At 40.2% G+C, this 15,715-nt stretch overlaps 1 protein-coding gene across 1 annotated transcript in view; it reads right to left on the minus strand.

Moving 5' to 3' along the window:
- Positions 1 to 5,740: 5,740 nt before the first annotated feature.
- Positions 5,741 to 15,715, minus strand: part of LOC147728923 (fibroblast growth factor 4A-like) — a 219,463-nt gene continuing 209,488 nt past the window's right edge. Inside the window, exon 3 of the mRNA XM_086959850.1 lies at positions 5,741 to 7,677. Within this exon, the coding sequence (XP_086815976.1) occupies positions 7,501 to 7,677 (177 nt within the window). The 3' untranslated portion in view covers positions 5,741 to 7,500. The remainder of the gene's footprint in view (positions 7,678 to 15,715) is intronic.

The following is a 15,715-nucleotide window of genomic DNA, read 5'->3' on the forward strand; positions in this document are numbered from 1 at the left end:
GAATTAGCAGTGAAACCAATGACAGAACCCTGCCAAACTCGATTGGAATAGACTGCCAGCCATTAATTTCAGTTTATGTTTTTAAGTTCAAGCTACGTGCTACTATCACTAGTGGCATAGTTGTGTAGCATTGAAGTGTCACGCAGGACACCTACAACCTGCTCTGTGTGTTACTCCAACAGCGCTGTGTTTATTTATGCATACATTTTTATATAGCTCAATCTTTACCAAGAGGTGTCCGAGCGCTTTACAATAGAGCAAAGTAAATCGCAAAAGGAATGAGTAGAATGGAAGCAGGTAAAACTACTTATAGGTACTCATGGTGAAAGTTACATATTAACAAGTTACAGATACATTAAAGATTACATAATATGAAAAAGTGTAGTGATTAGGGTTATACAAGTACAGAATACATATTTACGAAATTGAGCACTCGGGATTGTCATCTGGCAATCAGGGTCATGGTCTGGGATGAGGCGAATTATAAATAGAAGTGTCTTTGGAAGAGAAGAGTTTTAAGATCTGTCATGAGAATCCGGAAAGAGGCGGTGGTCCGAAGGTTTGGCGGTAGCGAGGTCTAGTCGCTTAACCTCGAAAGAATTGCGCCATAAGGCCTTCCCTTTTGACAATTGGAGGTTCGAGCAGTGTGTGCTGTGAATTAGAATACCACGTGTTTACTGGGGAGAATGTAACTACAAGTCCCAGAATGCAACATATGACTGCCTAAAAAGCCTGGACTGACACAGGGTGTCGCAAGCAACATGGAATAATTTTTTAGGTATTTGGGGACAAATAATAAACTGTAGATCCGGAAGAAGGGAGTATTTGCAGGGTGTGTGTCTGGTGTCACATCCCTTGGAGTGAATATGGGTGTGCGAGTTCCTGTGTTGAATTTGCCAGTTCTCTCAGTAGTAGACAAGGCACTTGAGCACACCCCCTGAAACTTTCAATTGGTGCATTAGACCAGCCACTTTCCTTTCCACACACCACAGTGGAGCAAAAACAACTGGAGTGATAACCAGTCATTGAAACCTGATGGTTTTGCAGTGGCCTGTGGCATTAGAAAGTGGGGTTCCTCTGCCCTCAAAGAATGTTTTCTCTTGTTTATTTTGTCATCTGCTCTCAAAATATCGTTGCTATTAAGGGAAGGGGGAAGAGCGGAAGTATCAGTGGTCCCCATCTTTTTATGGGAGGGCAGGGCAAGGAGATGGAGTCGAGTGGGAGAGAAAACAAACATACACTACATGCCTCAGTGTATTTTTATATTTTTATAGAGGTAGGTGTGACAGTGTCATGTGCTCAGAGCCCAAAATGTATCCGCCCAAAACGTACCACCCGCCCTCTTTAGCATGAGGGTCTAGATTTATATTTGGCAAATGTTAAGTTTGTAGATTTATATGGTGTGGCTTATCACCCGGGAGGGTATCCAGGCGCGTATCCATGGGCACGGGGAGATTAAGTGATTTGCCCAGAAACACAGGATGTTGCGCTGACGCCCAGATTTAAACCTGGATTCCCTGGCCCGAGTCGACAGGTCTGGCCACTGCACGACATCTTCTCCCATACGTGTATTTATTTGAGATCTTTGCCTTTTTGAACAATCCTTTCTGCCAGATTTTTATGGCGTGTGTTTATACTCTAGGAGAGCTGAGCAGGAGCTAGAGAACCAGAACGTTTTTACTTGCATAGAACAAGACCTTTAGTTAGCATCACATTGAATATGTGTTGTTTTAATCCTGTAACCTGCTGACCTGTGTTCCAAACCTAGTTTCGGCAGTTGTCTGAAGGCAAATTGCTGTACCTCCCTGTAGTTTGAGTAAAGTAAAAACATGTATAATGTCCCGTGATGTTCCACCTCTATGGTGCAACTTCACACAACTTGATCGTATTGTTTTTGTGCAATCTGGTTTCAACTAGATTCTGTACACACACAACACCGCTATATGTACAGCACCTCAAAGTTAAATGCCATTGTCATAGAAATATCCATTGTAAAGCCCTCCTCTGCTCCTTGGAGATAGGTACACACTATATCACATACCTAATAAAAATAAACTTTGTAGCTGTGCGCAGACACAGACTCTATATGTCTTTTGCTCTTGCTCTGTTTGTACAGCAAGTGGATTAACCCACCAAGGTATCTCACTAGTACTTGAGCTTATGTCCTACAGATTACAAACAGAATACTGCTGCAAACACTATAGCCCTCTATCTGACAAGCATATTAACAATGAAGAGGGATTGTATGCCCTAATTAGCATTAGAAATAATAGTTAATTTCACATGGGTTATAGTACCATACACCAAATTGCTGAGGGTTTTTCAGAGAAAAAATTTACAATGCTAGGTCTGAAGGACTTGTTCCCTGGAAAATGGACTTACATTTTGGAAATGGCATGTAGAGGTCAGTGTGGAAACACAGACTTCTGTTGTTATTCCCCATCCTATATTGGATTACTTGGAATACTGTGGTAATTCCACATTATTTTATTACCAATAACCGGAGTATTAGTAATTACAGATACAAAATTATTGCACCAGTATTAACCCCAATGCAAATCTCCAGGTGTGAAAGTTCCCATGGCAAGTTCTCAATTCACCAGACTATTTATTGCCTGCTTTTCGTAGGCTGACTTTTTGCAACACACTGGGGCTTTAACGCACGGATAGGATTGATAGTCTTCAGGAATGTTGTTGACTTTAGACTACTGCCCTCCCTCCCACTGGAATCCCTAACATAGCTAACCCTTGAAATACTATCCTTCACCCCTGACCCCTCGCAACATATTTTTAGCACGATGCACCGCAGTACTAGGAAGTCACAGAACCTCCTCCTCAACACCACTCTGAAATACCCCGCTTCCAGAGTGAACAGAGCACAGGTGCTTAGACCATAAATGTAGAGATTGCCAGATAGAGTTGTGAACTATGCAGTCCTCTTTTACTATCGCCATCTTGTCTGCTGCAGCCAACAAGTAATTATGGGGTGCTGCCTCCATCTGACTGAGGACTTTTAAATATGCTGCAGGTGGTCTAAATGCATGGTTGATGACTCAAGATTTAAAGTCATACTCTAATCAATGCTCTAATAAATAATCAGAGCTTTCAGTTCATAGGGAAACCAAAATCCAATGGCGTGTCAAATACTCATAGTAGTATTACATGTCTCGCTCCCAAGAAAGTGACCACCTCAATATTGATACTGTGGTTTTCGATTGATTTAGTTTCTTCTGCTTAGCATCAGTGCTTCTATGGTGGAGTTTGATTGCTCTCCTTGCAACCATCACCATTTGGAAAAACGTCAGTAGCTCAAGTTATTTCCATCAGCCGCAACAGTGCTTCTCCCCTATTTCTTTGTTATTTAGGATCCTATATTACAACGGGTGGCTAGAATGCCCAACGTTTCTCCCACTTGTCTCCTCCTCTCTTGTTAGAAACAACACAAGCACTAATGTATCTTGACGGACTTGTGTTTTCCATCTATAGGTAGCTACATTTGAGTATCAAACCAAAGATCTTATTGTATCTGCCAATGGGAGAATACAATGATTGGACAGATGAAGAGAAAATGCAGATCACTGTGAAACTTCGCAGTTGAAAGTAATGGGGGCAGCCATGGAAATGGAAAATATCACTAGGTCAAGCACTCCAAATTATGGCTCATGAGATCCCTGCACTCCTACGTATTAGACAGCAGGATCTGATGGCGCCACATTCTTCTGACTGATCAATATGATCTTTCCACACGTACCACGGCATGTGCTGCAAGCCACGGGTCTTCGAACAGAGACACCTGTATTGTTGTAGTCTGCTTACCTAGGCTTTATTGTGATTCCATTTTCCTTGTATTTGAGTTCGTACGAATACTTGTATTGTTTTGGTCTGCTTATCTAACCTGATTCAATTTGCTTCATATTTGAGTTTGTAGTTGTTCTGTGACTGCACTTTCATCGACTTTGGTACCTCTGTGAGTTAAGATGCTAGTATGAAATTCCCTAAATTCTATATATTCACCCCTGTGTTCTCCAACGTAGAATCCAATACTGCCTCTTCCTAAAGAATGAACTTGAATAAAGACACTAAGGAATATAAGCTGTGCGTCCGGATGGAGTGGAATGTCGCTCCTGCTTTTTGATATGTATTCATATATGAGGCATTTCGGCAGGCCACGTTTCCGAGGCTGCACGCTGAAAAAATCAAATATGATCAACCAAGCATAACAAAATAAGAATCAAATGAGGAAAAAATGGTGTGCCCGTGGCAACCCCCTGTGAATCTTCCTGGAGAAGGGCACCACCTCTGCAGTTACAGTTAGCTTAATTAAAACCACAATGAGCTAGAGAAGTACTCAATGCGAACAGGGTAACTAAAATCTATGGGTGAAACACTAGGCTTGTAATTTCTACGATAATGCCTGGGTAGAATATCACACAGTAATTGTGTCGTAACAGTATTCATGTAAAATACATCAACTTATGTATGTATATGTACAATTCGGTGCCTTTATCTTTCAAACTACTGGCCTGATGTAACTTGAGTTGGGCAGTATATCAGATTGTGTAAAAAAGAAAAATTTGACTTCTTATAGTGACTCTTAGATCTACTGTAGAAAAATCCCTAGTTTTTGCCTGAGCCTCCTCCCCGTCTACTCTTCTGTTTCCAAACACCTCCCATGGAGTCCCCGAAGTTCTCATCTTTTCTAACTAACATTACAGCAACTTCATCTTGTGTGAGGATGATTACTTAGCATACAGATCTTTTTCAACCATCAACAAACACAGTATCAGAATGAAAGCCTGTATCCCCAACATTAAATCAATGCTGGAGCCCCGGAACATGGTGAAGAACCTTATGCATAGTGCATAGCTCCAGCTCAAATAAACTAACCTTTCAATTTCCCCAACAAACTAACATACCATTCTCTGGCTACCTCTCCTTCACTGCCTTCATTGTTAGGTATCTATATAAGGAAGGACGAGGAGATTTTTGGTCCAGTATACAGTCTCCTCTAATCTCGAACTAGGAAACAGGGGGGGGGGGGGGGGACGGTATCCTGTTCGTCACTGACTATGGCAGGCTCTCAGTGAGGTCCGAATGTAGTCAGTGGGAGCGTGCGCTCACATGAGCAAGTGCCTTCACCCACCCGACGGTTGCATGCTTCATCGTTGGGCTTTCTCCTCATTGGGCTTGCACTACAAATGCCCAACGGCCCCACAAGAGGGTGCTTGGTCAGAAATCTTTTAATCGCCAATGGATGACTGGGGGTAAGAGTGTATTTCCAGTCAGTGAGTTAGAAGATTATGAAAAAAGTGTGAACTAAAATTGACTAAAAACCTCGCAGGGCAATCTATTTAATCGGGATGCGAGACTTTGTCGAGGTTAAAAATGGAGAGAGTGACTATTAGATATTATAGTTAATTTAAAAGTACACATATTTTGGATTAGTGCCAGTGGCCGTTCCTTATAAGTGCTTGACCAATATGTGAAAATGCCCTCCCAAAATATCAAGAAACATTTTAGACTCCATTATTAACCAAACAAAGTACCACCACTTGGTCCAGTGAGCGGTGGAAAAGTGAAAAGTGATTTGATGTATTAAATAAAACGTATAGATAAGTGCCTGGATACCCCCACGGTGAGAAGTAGCGCTCTACAAATCCACTTATTGATTGATTGATTGATAAGCAGTAAGCTGTGGAAATAGAGTACATATTCTATTAAAAGAGGGTGTTATTAGTAATGATGCAGCTACATTTTTTTTTTACCTTTTTAAACCTAGAAAAGTTAAACATAAAAGTGCCAGGAAGTCAAAGATTTCTATAGATGCCTGTTGAAATATTTAAGTTATTTTGACCCTGCCCCACTCTTTTATTTTGTACTTTTTCCCACCTGCAGCTAACAATACATGGCAGAGCTCCAAACGGTTGAATGAACATATCAACGCCATGAAATTGTGGTTATGGGTTCCTCCACAAGACTGATAGAGTTCCGCCCATTTACTTCAACAGTCCTTTCTCTCCCGGTTACCATCATTCACTTTAATCTAGATGCATTTCAATGTATACATTGCTATTTACATTGTGCTAATGGCATTGATCAAATATTGTGTTATAACAGTAGGTCTTCCTGAGAAGACACAAATTAATAGCACCAAACAAGCCGTCAGATAAGAGAAGAGTGAAAATACAGACAGATTTTAGGAGGCTTAAATATGAATATAAAAATATACAATCCTCTAAAAGACAGACACATGCCAATTTTGTATACTTTAGGCCATGTTACACTCACAAGGGTTGTACATTACTGAAAATCAGTGGATCCTGAGACAGAATACATATTTTTTCTCATTTGGTTAAACTGCTATATCACTACAACATAAATTAGGTGTATGAATAAATATGATCATTTGTGTTAGAATAAGGAAATAATTCCAATTTGTTATGTAATCAAGGTTTTAGACACAGTAGCATTGAACTAGGCATTTCTAAATCTAAGGGACACAAGTAAAGAGAACCGAAGCCAATACATAAAAGCAGCAAAGTGTATGTTGAGAACGTGGTACTAGAAGGGTAGCCCCAGTAAAAAAAAAATCTCTCTTGCTGGAATCTGCTCAGCTGGTTGATCCTCACAGAGCTTTTTTGGAAAATAGCCAGTGGGTTGAAGCTGAGTATAGGAAGTTAGTGGCTCTAATCCCTTGCCATTACAGTTTTCCAGAGTTAGGACATCATTTGTGAGATGGTGTGCTGCAGATAAACCCAAAATTAACATATTTTTCAATGAAGCTTTGAAGGCTGGTCATCTATAATGCAGGCATCCATCGCATGTCTCGGAATGGTAGATTCATGCCAGATGTTGAGGATGTCACAGACGATAATTTTACATACAATGAATTTAAATGGTACTTAGTTGTTTAGTCTGTGATAGTCCTAAATTTCAGAGAAGGATCCTGCCCCTTTAGACCTACGGTGGCTAAAACTGATCACCAGAATTGCCCGTGACCCAATACAGATGAAATCTCATCTCTGGAACATCGCAAGAGGCTGGAAGCAGGTAGGCTGATCTTTTACAGTAGGAGTTACTATGCCATTTGTCTGAAAGCAAAAGACCTGAGAAGATCAACCGGCTGTCTGGGGATAATTTAAAAAAATATATAAATTTGTCACTGGGGTCCCTTAAATAGTATTAATGGTTCAACTCACTGTATGCCAAAAACACTTAATTTGTGTTCATCACAAATTAGCAGCTCATTTAACAGCTTCAATAAACAAAAATAAATATATAGTAAGCTTGCTTCTGATTGCACCATACAACAAAGTCTATCCGTTTAAAAAAATAAATAGATAAATCCATAAATTAAATATTCCTGAGCAATATATACAAATTTCAGTCATTCTTTTGTATATTTTACACATACTTGGGTGTAAAAGTATACAGTAAAAGTGCATTAAGTTTTTTTGCTGATCATTTTCAAAGTTTGGAAGTTGACTTTTAAAAGAGGAGTCAGATTCTGGGAAGAAAATGTGTTACTGTCATGGTAGGAGAAACTTTATTTCCTTTCTTCGCCTTCCCATTTTTGCTCAAGGCGATGTACATCCCAGGATAACGCCAAGATTCATACGCATTGTAGTTATTCGGTAGAAGCATCTCCTTGAACTTGCACTCATCACTGAAATATTTCTAAAATGTAAAACAGAGATATATTCATGTCAATTCTTCCAGTTTGGAATAGTAGTTGTCTCTTATTTAGCCAAGGAAGTAATTTTTTACCAAGGGATTTTTGTCAATATTCTAAATCCACAACATCAATTCATCAAGTCTCTGTTATTTATGAAAATTTAAGCCACTCCTTCTGATAGGAGACCCTTCCAATTCACACGAGCTTAGAGACAGAATGGCAGGTGCGTAGTGGAAGATCTCCTTCAGCACAGGATTTGATAGAAATGTTACTTCTGTAATGCATAGATGTGTTCATACTGGCTGTAACAACTTAATAACATACAAGAAATAGAGAACACTATACAAAATAAAAGAGGAAACAACACAGTAGGTGAAGGGCCTTTATACCTGGATGTATCTAACACACAGATCAGTTTCTTGTAAATTTTGTTTGTCTACTTCCAAATTGTCCCACATCTCTGAACATCACTGTTCATGGAAGGCTCTTAACCACAAATTGCAACTCTCAAATCTTCAAAATTATTGTTCATAACATATTTCACAAGTAACTTCCAAAGCTCCCCACGACAGTCCTCACTCGTGGCTTATAAGGGCCATTAGGGAGTTTGCATCCTCACAATCTCATTGAAAATCTTTTTTATTAAAGCACATTACTTTATAGTATGCTTTTAGGAATGTCCTACTGAGAGATGCTGCAGAAAATATCTAAATGTGAAAGGTAGAACATTAAGTTAGAGTCTGACCTTCTCGGTCCTGATCAGGACAGCAAAGAAAGTGCATTTCACAAAACAGTTTGTCAGGCCAGAACCAGCCAGCATTGTTGATTCATAGATGTTTTAACACTATTATTCCCCTTTGAAACGATAAGACAAATGCCATTATTGATAAATAATATGAATATTAGATCATTTTCAGTAAAACATAATTAATCACTTTTTTCTATTACACTTCCTACTCCACTCTTGGTCTTCTCCTGTTAACTGATTAAGCTTAAGACCATGTACCTTACGGCTGGTGGTACAACACTAAGATCCACTTTTCATCCTTGTCGAGCTTCAACACCATCTGTCAGGGTTTTTTTATCAAACCCAATGGTAGAGATTGCTTTGACAATGTTACTGTTGGCTCTTCACACAAACTTACCTTTTTAGCCAACTTAAATACCCAGAAAAAATATACTTCTTGTTCCGTAATAGTCCAGGATATTTATCAGTACGCCATTTGTTTTAAAAATATGTGTACACTTAGATTATATTTACAAAATATGGTTTGTATGTATTATTGGGAAAACAAAAACTGTGAAACCTCATTGGAGGCAACAAAATCATTGAAAAACTATTTCAAGGAAACACAAATAAATTGAAATTTAAAGGAAACATTTTGAAGAAAAGATACATTTAAAGAAAAATCCAAATTACATTAAACCTGGATAGAGTTTAGGAATACTGAGGAGTTTTGGGGTTTAGGGATAGGTAATATTTAGCAATGATCAGGGGCTTTAAGAAGTCAGTGGAATTCTGGCATAGGAAGTGATTTTTAGGATTCAGGGATGGATGGAGTTTAGGGGTGGTAAGGGGTTTTTGTAGGCCTCAGAATGGATACATTTTAGAGGTATGAGGGGAGTTTATGGCCGTAAGGAGTTTCTAGGGTTTAGAATTGGGTTGAGTGTGGGGGTGTTGAGATGTTTTTGGGTTCATGGATGGGTCGAATTTAGGGTTGTTGAGGGTTTTTAAGGTTCAGTCATGGGCAGAGGTAAAGGGAGGTGAATAGTTTTCAGGGTTTAGGATTGGGCAGAGTTTAGGCTGGTGAGATATTTTAGAGCTCAGAGATGGGCATAGTTTAGGTGGCCCGAGAGTGGTTTAGGGGTCAGGGATTAATGGTGTTTTGGGGTTGTCATGGGTCCACGAGTTAAAAGCATCCAAAGTAATTGCTTCACAATGTAAAATATATAAATCTGAAATAATGTACCCTGAAGTAAAATACTGAAAAAAATACTTCAAACAAAACTGTTTCTGAAAGGAAGATTTGCAACCATTATATATACACCTTAAAAAATTGGTATGAAAAAGCCAATTTCAGACACAAAGATATTTAATGAATTGTTTTCTGAAATTTCAATGAAACAGTTTAGGTGAAATTATTTCTCAATTCAATTTTTATTTATTATGTCATGAAACTCACCAGTGATTCAGATAAATAATATAACAATTCATCCTTCTATACATCAACATTAAAATTATTCACAAGAAAAACAGTTAAAGGAAAATACGTATCACTACCATAATAAAAGAAAGTATTTAATCCATTCAAAATTGGCATGACCAAATCCATAGGCATTATCATCAGATGGCCTAAGTCTGTGTAAGTAACAAATCTAGTACAAAACTCCATCACAGAGAATATACACAGCCTTATAAAGTACAAATATGCAATATCACTAGTAAATACTGTGTTAAGATCTGTAATAGTGCACATATGCAAGACTGTCAATTTATGTTCAGTGCTTGAAACCATACAAAATACAATACACTGTATTACAATATGAAAAATTATAAAGTTAAAATGATCAGGTAAAGTATTTTAGTGACACGTAACTAAAAGAGTGAAATAACAGTTCTGGTTTTTGTTTTTACAGATGCTACTTTCTTTGATAACTTCATTCCTTGCATGCTGTGAACAAAGCAAAATATCACTATCTCTACTGACTATGTGCAAAGATTTTGTTATCAAGGTTTTTAAAAGGTGTTTTGGAAATGGAGCATCCCCGTTCTGACTGATCTCAAACATTTCCAGAGCTTTTATTTAATTTGAATAAAGTGCACTACTTCCTTTCAAGCTCTAAAAGATTTCAAGCTTTAATGCAGCTTGGATAGAACCCATTTCACTACCCAGTAAACTGTTCCTGCACCTCAGGACAGCTGCCATAGCCTGCACAATTGTGGAAGGTAATCCAAATTCAAGCCGAAGAGCAGGTGGAGAAGCCAAAGAATTCAAATTAGAAAATTGACGCCATATTCGCCCTTCTACTTTCTCAAAAAAGTACCAGTGCCACTTGTTACATCACTTCACAGGCATAACTGAGTGAAGCATGTCATTTTGTCTTATAAACTGAGAGGTGCGAAGTGCCTTTGTCCTCAACACTTATACAATCTGTAAATAGCTAAAGCCTGATACAGCGCCTTACTTTTGCAGTGATTTATGTGATCTAGGCGGTGACTTGAGAAGATTCTGCCAAGGTTGGTGCGCCACTTCCACCTGGGCATCACCAGGGACCAGTTACAATTTCGCCTAAATCTACACCCCTTCGTTTTTAAAAAACATTTTACTCTTAGATGTGTTTATGTTTTTTAAAAGTGTTCTTAAGCATATTTCTCCAGGACACAGAGATACCTATGAAACCCTATTGGGTTAGCGTTAAACTCGGCGGTCTCTAGTTGGCAGAGGTATACCCTTCTGACAAATAGGGACTCACCTCCTCTAGTCAGGGCAAGGGTATCACACACTTAGATAACCCCTGCTCACCCCCTCGGTAGGCTTATCTCAGAGGCAGTGCGTTAAGCATTTACGACCACATACAGTAATAAAGTGAAGACACTACAAATGCACACGACACAGTAGTATTATAAAAATACGAATGTTTATATAAGGCTTAGCACAAGACTAAATAACGACAAAAATACACCACAATCTTAATAAATACTCTTGGAAGGAAAAATAATAGTTCAAGCGTAGTTTCTTCTTAGCACAAAGTCTTTAGTAACAAAAGCAACTCTTCTTCTTTAGATCACAGTTCTTGGCAACAATGTAACCCACACGGGAGTCACACGACGTCGAGGCAAAGTTAATCCAAAGGTTCGGGGTCGACCGCGAGGAGCGCTACGTCGAGCCCGGAGTCACACGGACCCCCAACAACACAGTACCTTTAGGAAAGTGAAGCACACGATGATCAGCGGCGTCGAGCAATCCGCCGTCGCGTCTTCGGTGTCAATCAGGCCTCAGTAGTCGTCGTTGTCGATGATGATGTCGCAAGAGTGAGCAGCGCTCACGGCGTCGAGTGGGCTCGGAGTTGATGCGATCAGCGGCGGTGCAGACACGAGGTCACTTGGAGCTGGAGCCGAACTCACTACTCACTGGCGTCGCTACTGGTGTTGATCAGGCCCGGTGGCCGGCGTCGAGGAAGCGGGACACTGGAGCCGTTACTCGCGATGTCGAGCTGGATTCGGCGGCGTCCGTCGGGACTGCTGGATTCTTTCAGAGGTGCTGGACTTTCAGGTTCCAGCAACAAGCACTTTTAGCAAACGGTGAAGTCCTTTAGCCCTGTGACTTCAACAGGAGGCTGGCACTCTTCCAGCCCTTGTAGATTTCCTTGGCAAAGTTCGAGAGTACACACTTAGTTCCTCTCTCCGGGTTCCTTGGCAAAAATAAAGAAGCAACTGCAGGATTTCCCCCAGCAAACAGCACACTGGCAGAAGGGATCAGCAGGCTTCTTGTCCTTGGTTCAGGGTTCCTTGTCAGAATTGATCTAAAGTCTTGGTTCAGGGGTCTTTCCCTTATACCCTTTTTGGCTTTGATCCCTTTGTCCATGCAGGGGAACTCCCCCTCATTCCGGGTCTGTGGTGGGTGTAGCCAGGTGGTGACACCTGATCGATTCACGGTGCAGGGCTTGGTCCTCAGACGCCCAGCAGGAAGTGGAGCCAGTATTGTCACTGGCAGGAGCAGAGCTATCCGTCGCTCGGCAGGAGGTGGAGCCAGCATTGTATCGGGCAGGGCCGGGTATCAAGAGCTACTCTTCCCCTACTCTCAATGCAAATGCACCACTCACCCCACACTGACTCATTCAGAACTCTGGAGCCACCCAGCTCCTGTCACACACACACCAAACCAGCAGAAACCAGAAATAGTTAGACAAGAAAATAGTCACTTTCTAAAAGTGCTATTTTCAAACCCAGAGTCCAAAAACCATCCGCCCAAACGGATGCGTTATCAAACCCCGAGTTCAGGGATACCAAACTCGACATTGCACCATGCTCCCCAAGCCAGCTAGGATCATACCATTAATAATCCCGGCAGCCCATTCTAACTAATGGAGAGCAGGCGACCTTACGATAGTGAAGTACGAATATGGCGGTAGTTCACTATTAGGACATGCCAACCTCGTCAGGCTTGTCCTACCTTATACTTACAATGCACCCTGCCCTCGGGCCTACCACAGGGGTGACTAATATAAAGTTAAGGGAAGGTTTGGAGGACTGGCAAGTAGGCGTACTTGCGCAGCCCGCGTGACAGTACGAGACTGCACGTAGGTCTCGCAATGACAGACCTGTAGACATACTTTTACCAGGCCGCTCGTGTGGGTGGCACAACACGTGCTGCAAGCCCACTAGCGGCATTTGTATTTACAAGCCCCGGCACTCTGCGTGCACTTGACTAGGGACTGACTGTAAACCAAACTAGCCAAACATGGAATTCAATCAATACAGTAATTTAACATAGGGAGCACTTGCACCGCGGCACTGATCAGCAGTGGCGCAGTGCCCAGAGCGATATACCAGCAAAACATCATAACCAGAGGAGACAAACAGAAAAAATGGAGGAGAGACTCAAGCCAATGATGTCAGGTCTAACAGTTAGCATCAACAAAATACCATCGTCTGCATAAAGAAGACAACCAGCATTCATTAGGACTAAATTAGATGGATCTCCCTTTAGCTGAGCAATTCTATTAGGCAAATCGTGAGCATAAAGCGAAAAAAGAAGAGGCGCAAGCAGGCATCCCTGCTTTAAGCCGTTGTGCATCACCACTCTAATGGACAAACCTTGGTACCCTCCCATCAAGACCTGAGTCCAAGTAGACAAGTAGAAAGCAATTATTAGCCTCAAAAGATGAACAGAGATCCCTAGTGTAGACAATTTTCTCCACAGTGCCCCTTGGTCAACTCTGTCGAACATTGTGGGGAAATCGATAAAAGTGGAGTAAATGGGCATACCCCTTGACACAGGATACTTTTCAATGAAGGTTTGAAGGGCCATAATATTATCAAGAGTACCACAGTTCTAACAAAAACCAGCCTGCTCAGCAAATGTTTGTTTCTGAAGATGAAGTAATATACTTTTGACAAATAATTTGCCTGTTGCGTCCAGGAGGGCAAACCAGTCTGTTTTTATATGAGGGTACTATGATACTTCCCTTCCAGAAAGATGGAATATAACCAGACAGATAGCAATAACTGGAACAGTGGACATAAAAAACTTGCCCAAAAGGAAATTTCCTGTTTATCAAGTTCTATCAGGAGTTCATCAGGGCCCATAGCACCTGAAGTTCTGCACCCCTACTGAATCCCTCAATCGCCTCACAGGTTGGCAGGCCGTACATTTCCTGTAAAATCTACTTCAAAATTAGGCACAAACTGGCCACTGTTACTTAAATTACAGACATTCAATTGAAAAATGTACTCCGTCTACTCATAATTCGATATTGGAATAGCCTCCACTGTAACTCTAGGGTCACAGTATTGGGTTATTAAAGCCGAATATTTATAAGAAATAAATGAAGTAGTGACTTCCCTCTAATAAATCAATTTCCTATCCTCCTCTTTTCTTTGTTCAGCCACCTTCAAACTTGTTCTTTAACGCTCAAGGTGATTAATTTCTGCCTGCCTCATAATTGAAAAAAATTTAAATAACTTCCTAAGAAGGGAGTTTATCTCACAATTAACCAATTTTATGGCCCAAGAGATCTTAAAAGATGATTTGGCTATTTTACCTATATCTTTGCTTCCAAAAGTTCATACAAATGTTCGCATCTTTTCGAATCAGGAGATAGGGTCATTAAATGACTAGTCAAGAGGTCTCAGGCTTTTAATAACTTTTTAACTATAGCCAAACTTCTTTATGTTCTTACATGACCCAAAAGGGCGCCTATTAGATTTATTAGAGAATACGTTATCTTTCCCAATAATCAAGAGCCTTAAGCTCCAAATCAATGGACATTGAAATAATACCATGGCCACTTTAGGCAGTCCCAGAAATCTCCAATTGTCTTCAATCTTTGACATTTGATGGGACACTACCACATAGTATCTTAAATATTGTCCATGAGAGGAATGAAAAGTATAAGAAGCTGGAGATTTTTTGGGAAGTCTGCCATTTCAGAAAAGAATTCATACAAGCTCAGGACTTCCAGAAAGTACAAGATCCACCTATCTGATCAAGCTTTTTCAGGTACAACAGCCTCAGAAATGTACTACACTTTATCCATTTCAGTATTACCAAAGATCATGCAAGTATAATTTGATACTTTAGCATTGAAGTTCCCTACAACAATAACAAATGGACATTCCTTCAGACGTCTTATGCTATGAACAAGTGAAAACACAGAATCAACTAGGATAGCCTGAGACATTCCAGAGGAAATGTCAAAAGTTTTCAAGCAAAAAAGATGACTGCCTGTACTTAAAGTTAGCATTGTTTATTGAGGTTGGAGGGTTGTCATCTTTTTTGCTTGTAAACTTACATATATATATAGTTGATGGTGAACAAATATCTTTGGATTACAATGAATATTATTGCTTAGTAAAATAGTGATTCCTACACCAGCCCGACCTGTTGCAAAAGGTTTTGCTACACTAGAGAAAACAAAACAAATCTCATACTTAAAATCAGAACAAACTCAAGAGTCCTGCAAGCAGATAATTAATGGCTTAAGGCACGCTACAAAATTCAATTTTAGATTAGATTGACCTAGGCTTGCTATGTTCCAGGATAATAGTTTACCCTAAGGGTTACCACTTCAACACCGGGAGCTTTACAGTGTTTTTTTTACCCCAGTGAGTGTGCCAGCTACCCAACTCCAATTATAGATCTCTCCTTCCTTTATGGGTTCCTATGCACATGGATCCTCATTTTCTACAATACTTATGACTCTTCTCATGTCTCTATCTATGGATATGGTAATGTCCTTTCAAGTGACAGATTGTCTCCTGTAATTCAGGTCCTGTGTACCATGTGTATCCAGCATTGAACTATTACAATAAAACTC

This window comes from Lissotriton vulgaris, chromosome 2_2, assembly GCF_964263255.1.
Source record: "Lissotriton vulgaris chromosome 2_2, aLisVul1.2, whole genome shotgun sequence".
Taxonomy (NCBI): Eukaryota; Metazoa; Chordata; class Amphibia; order Caudata; family Salamandridae; genus Lissotriton; species Lissotriton vulgaris.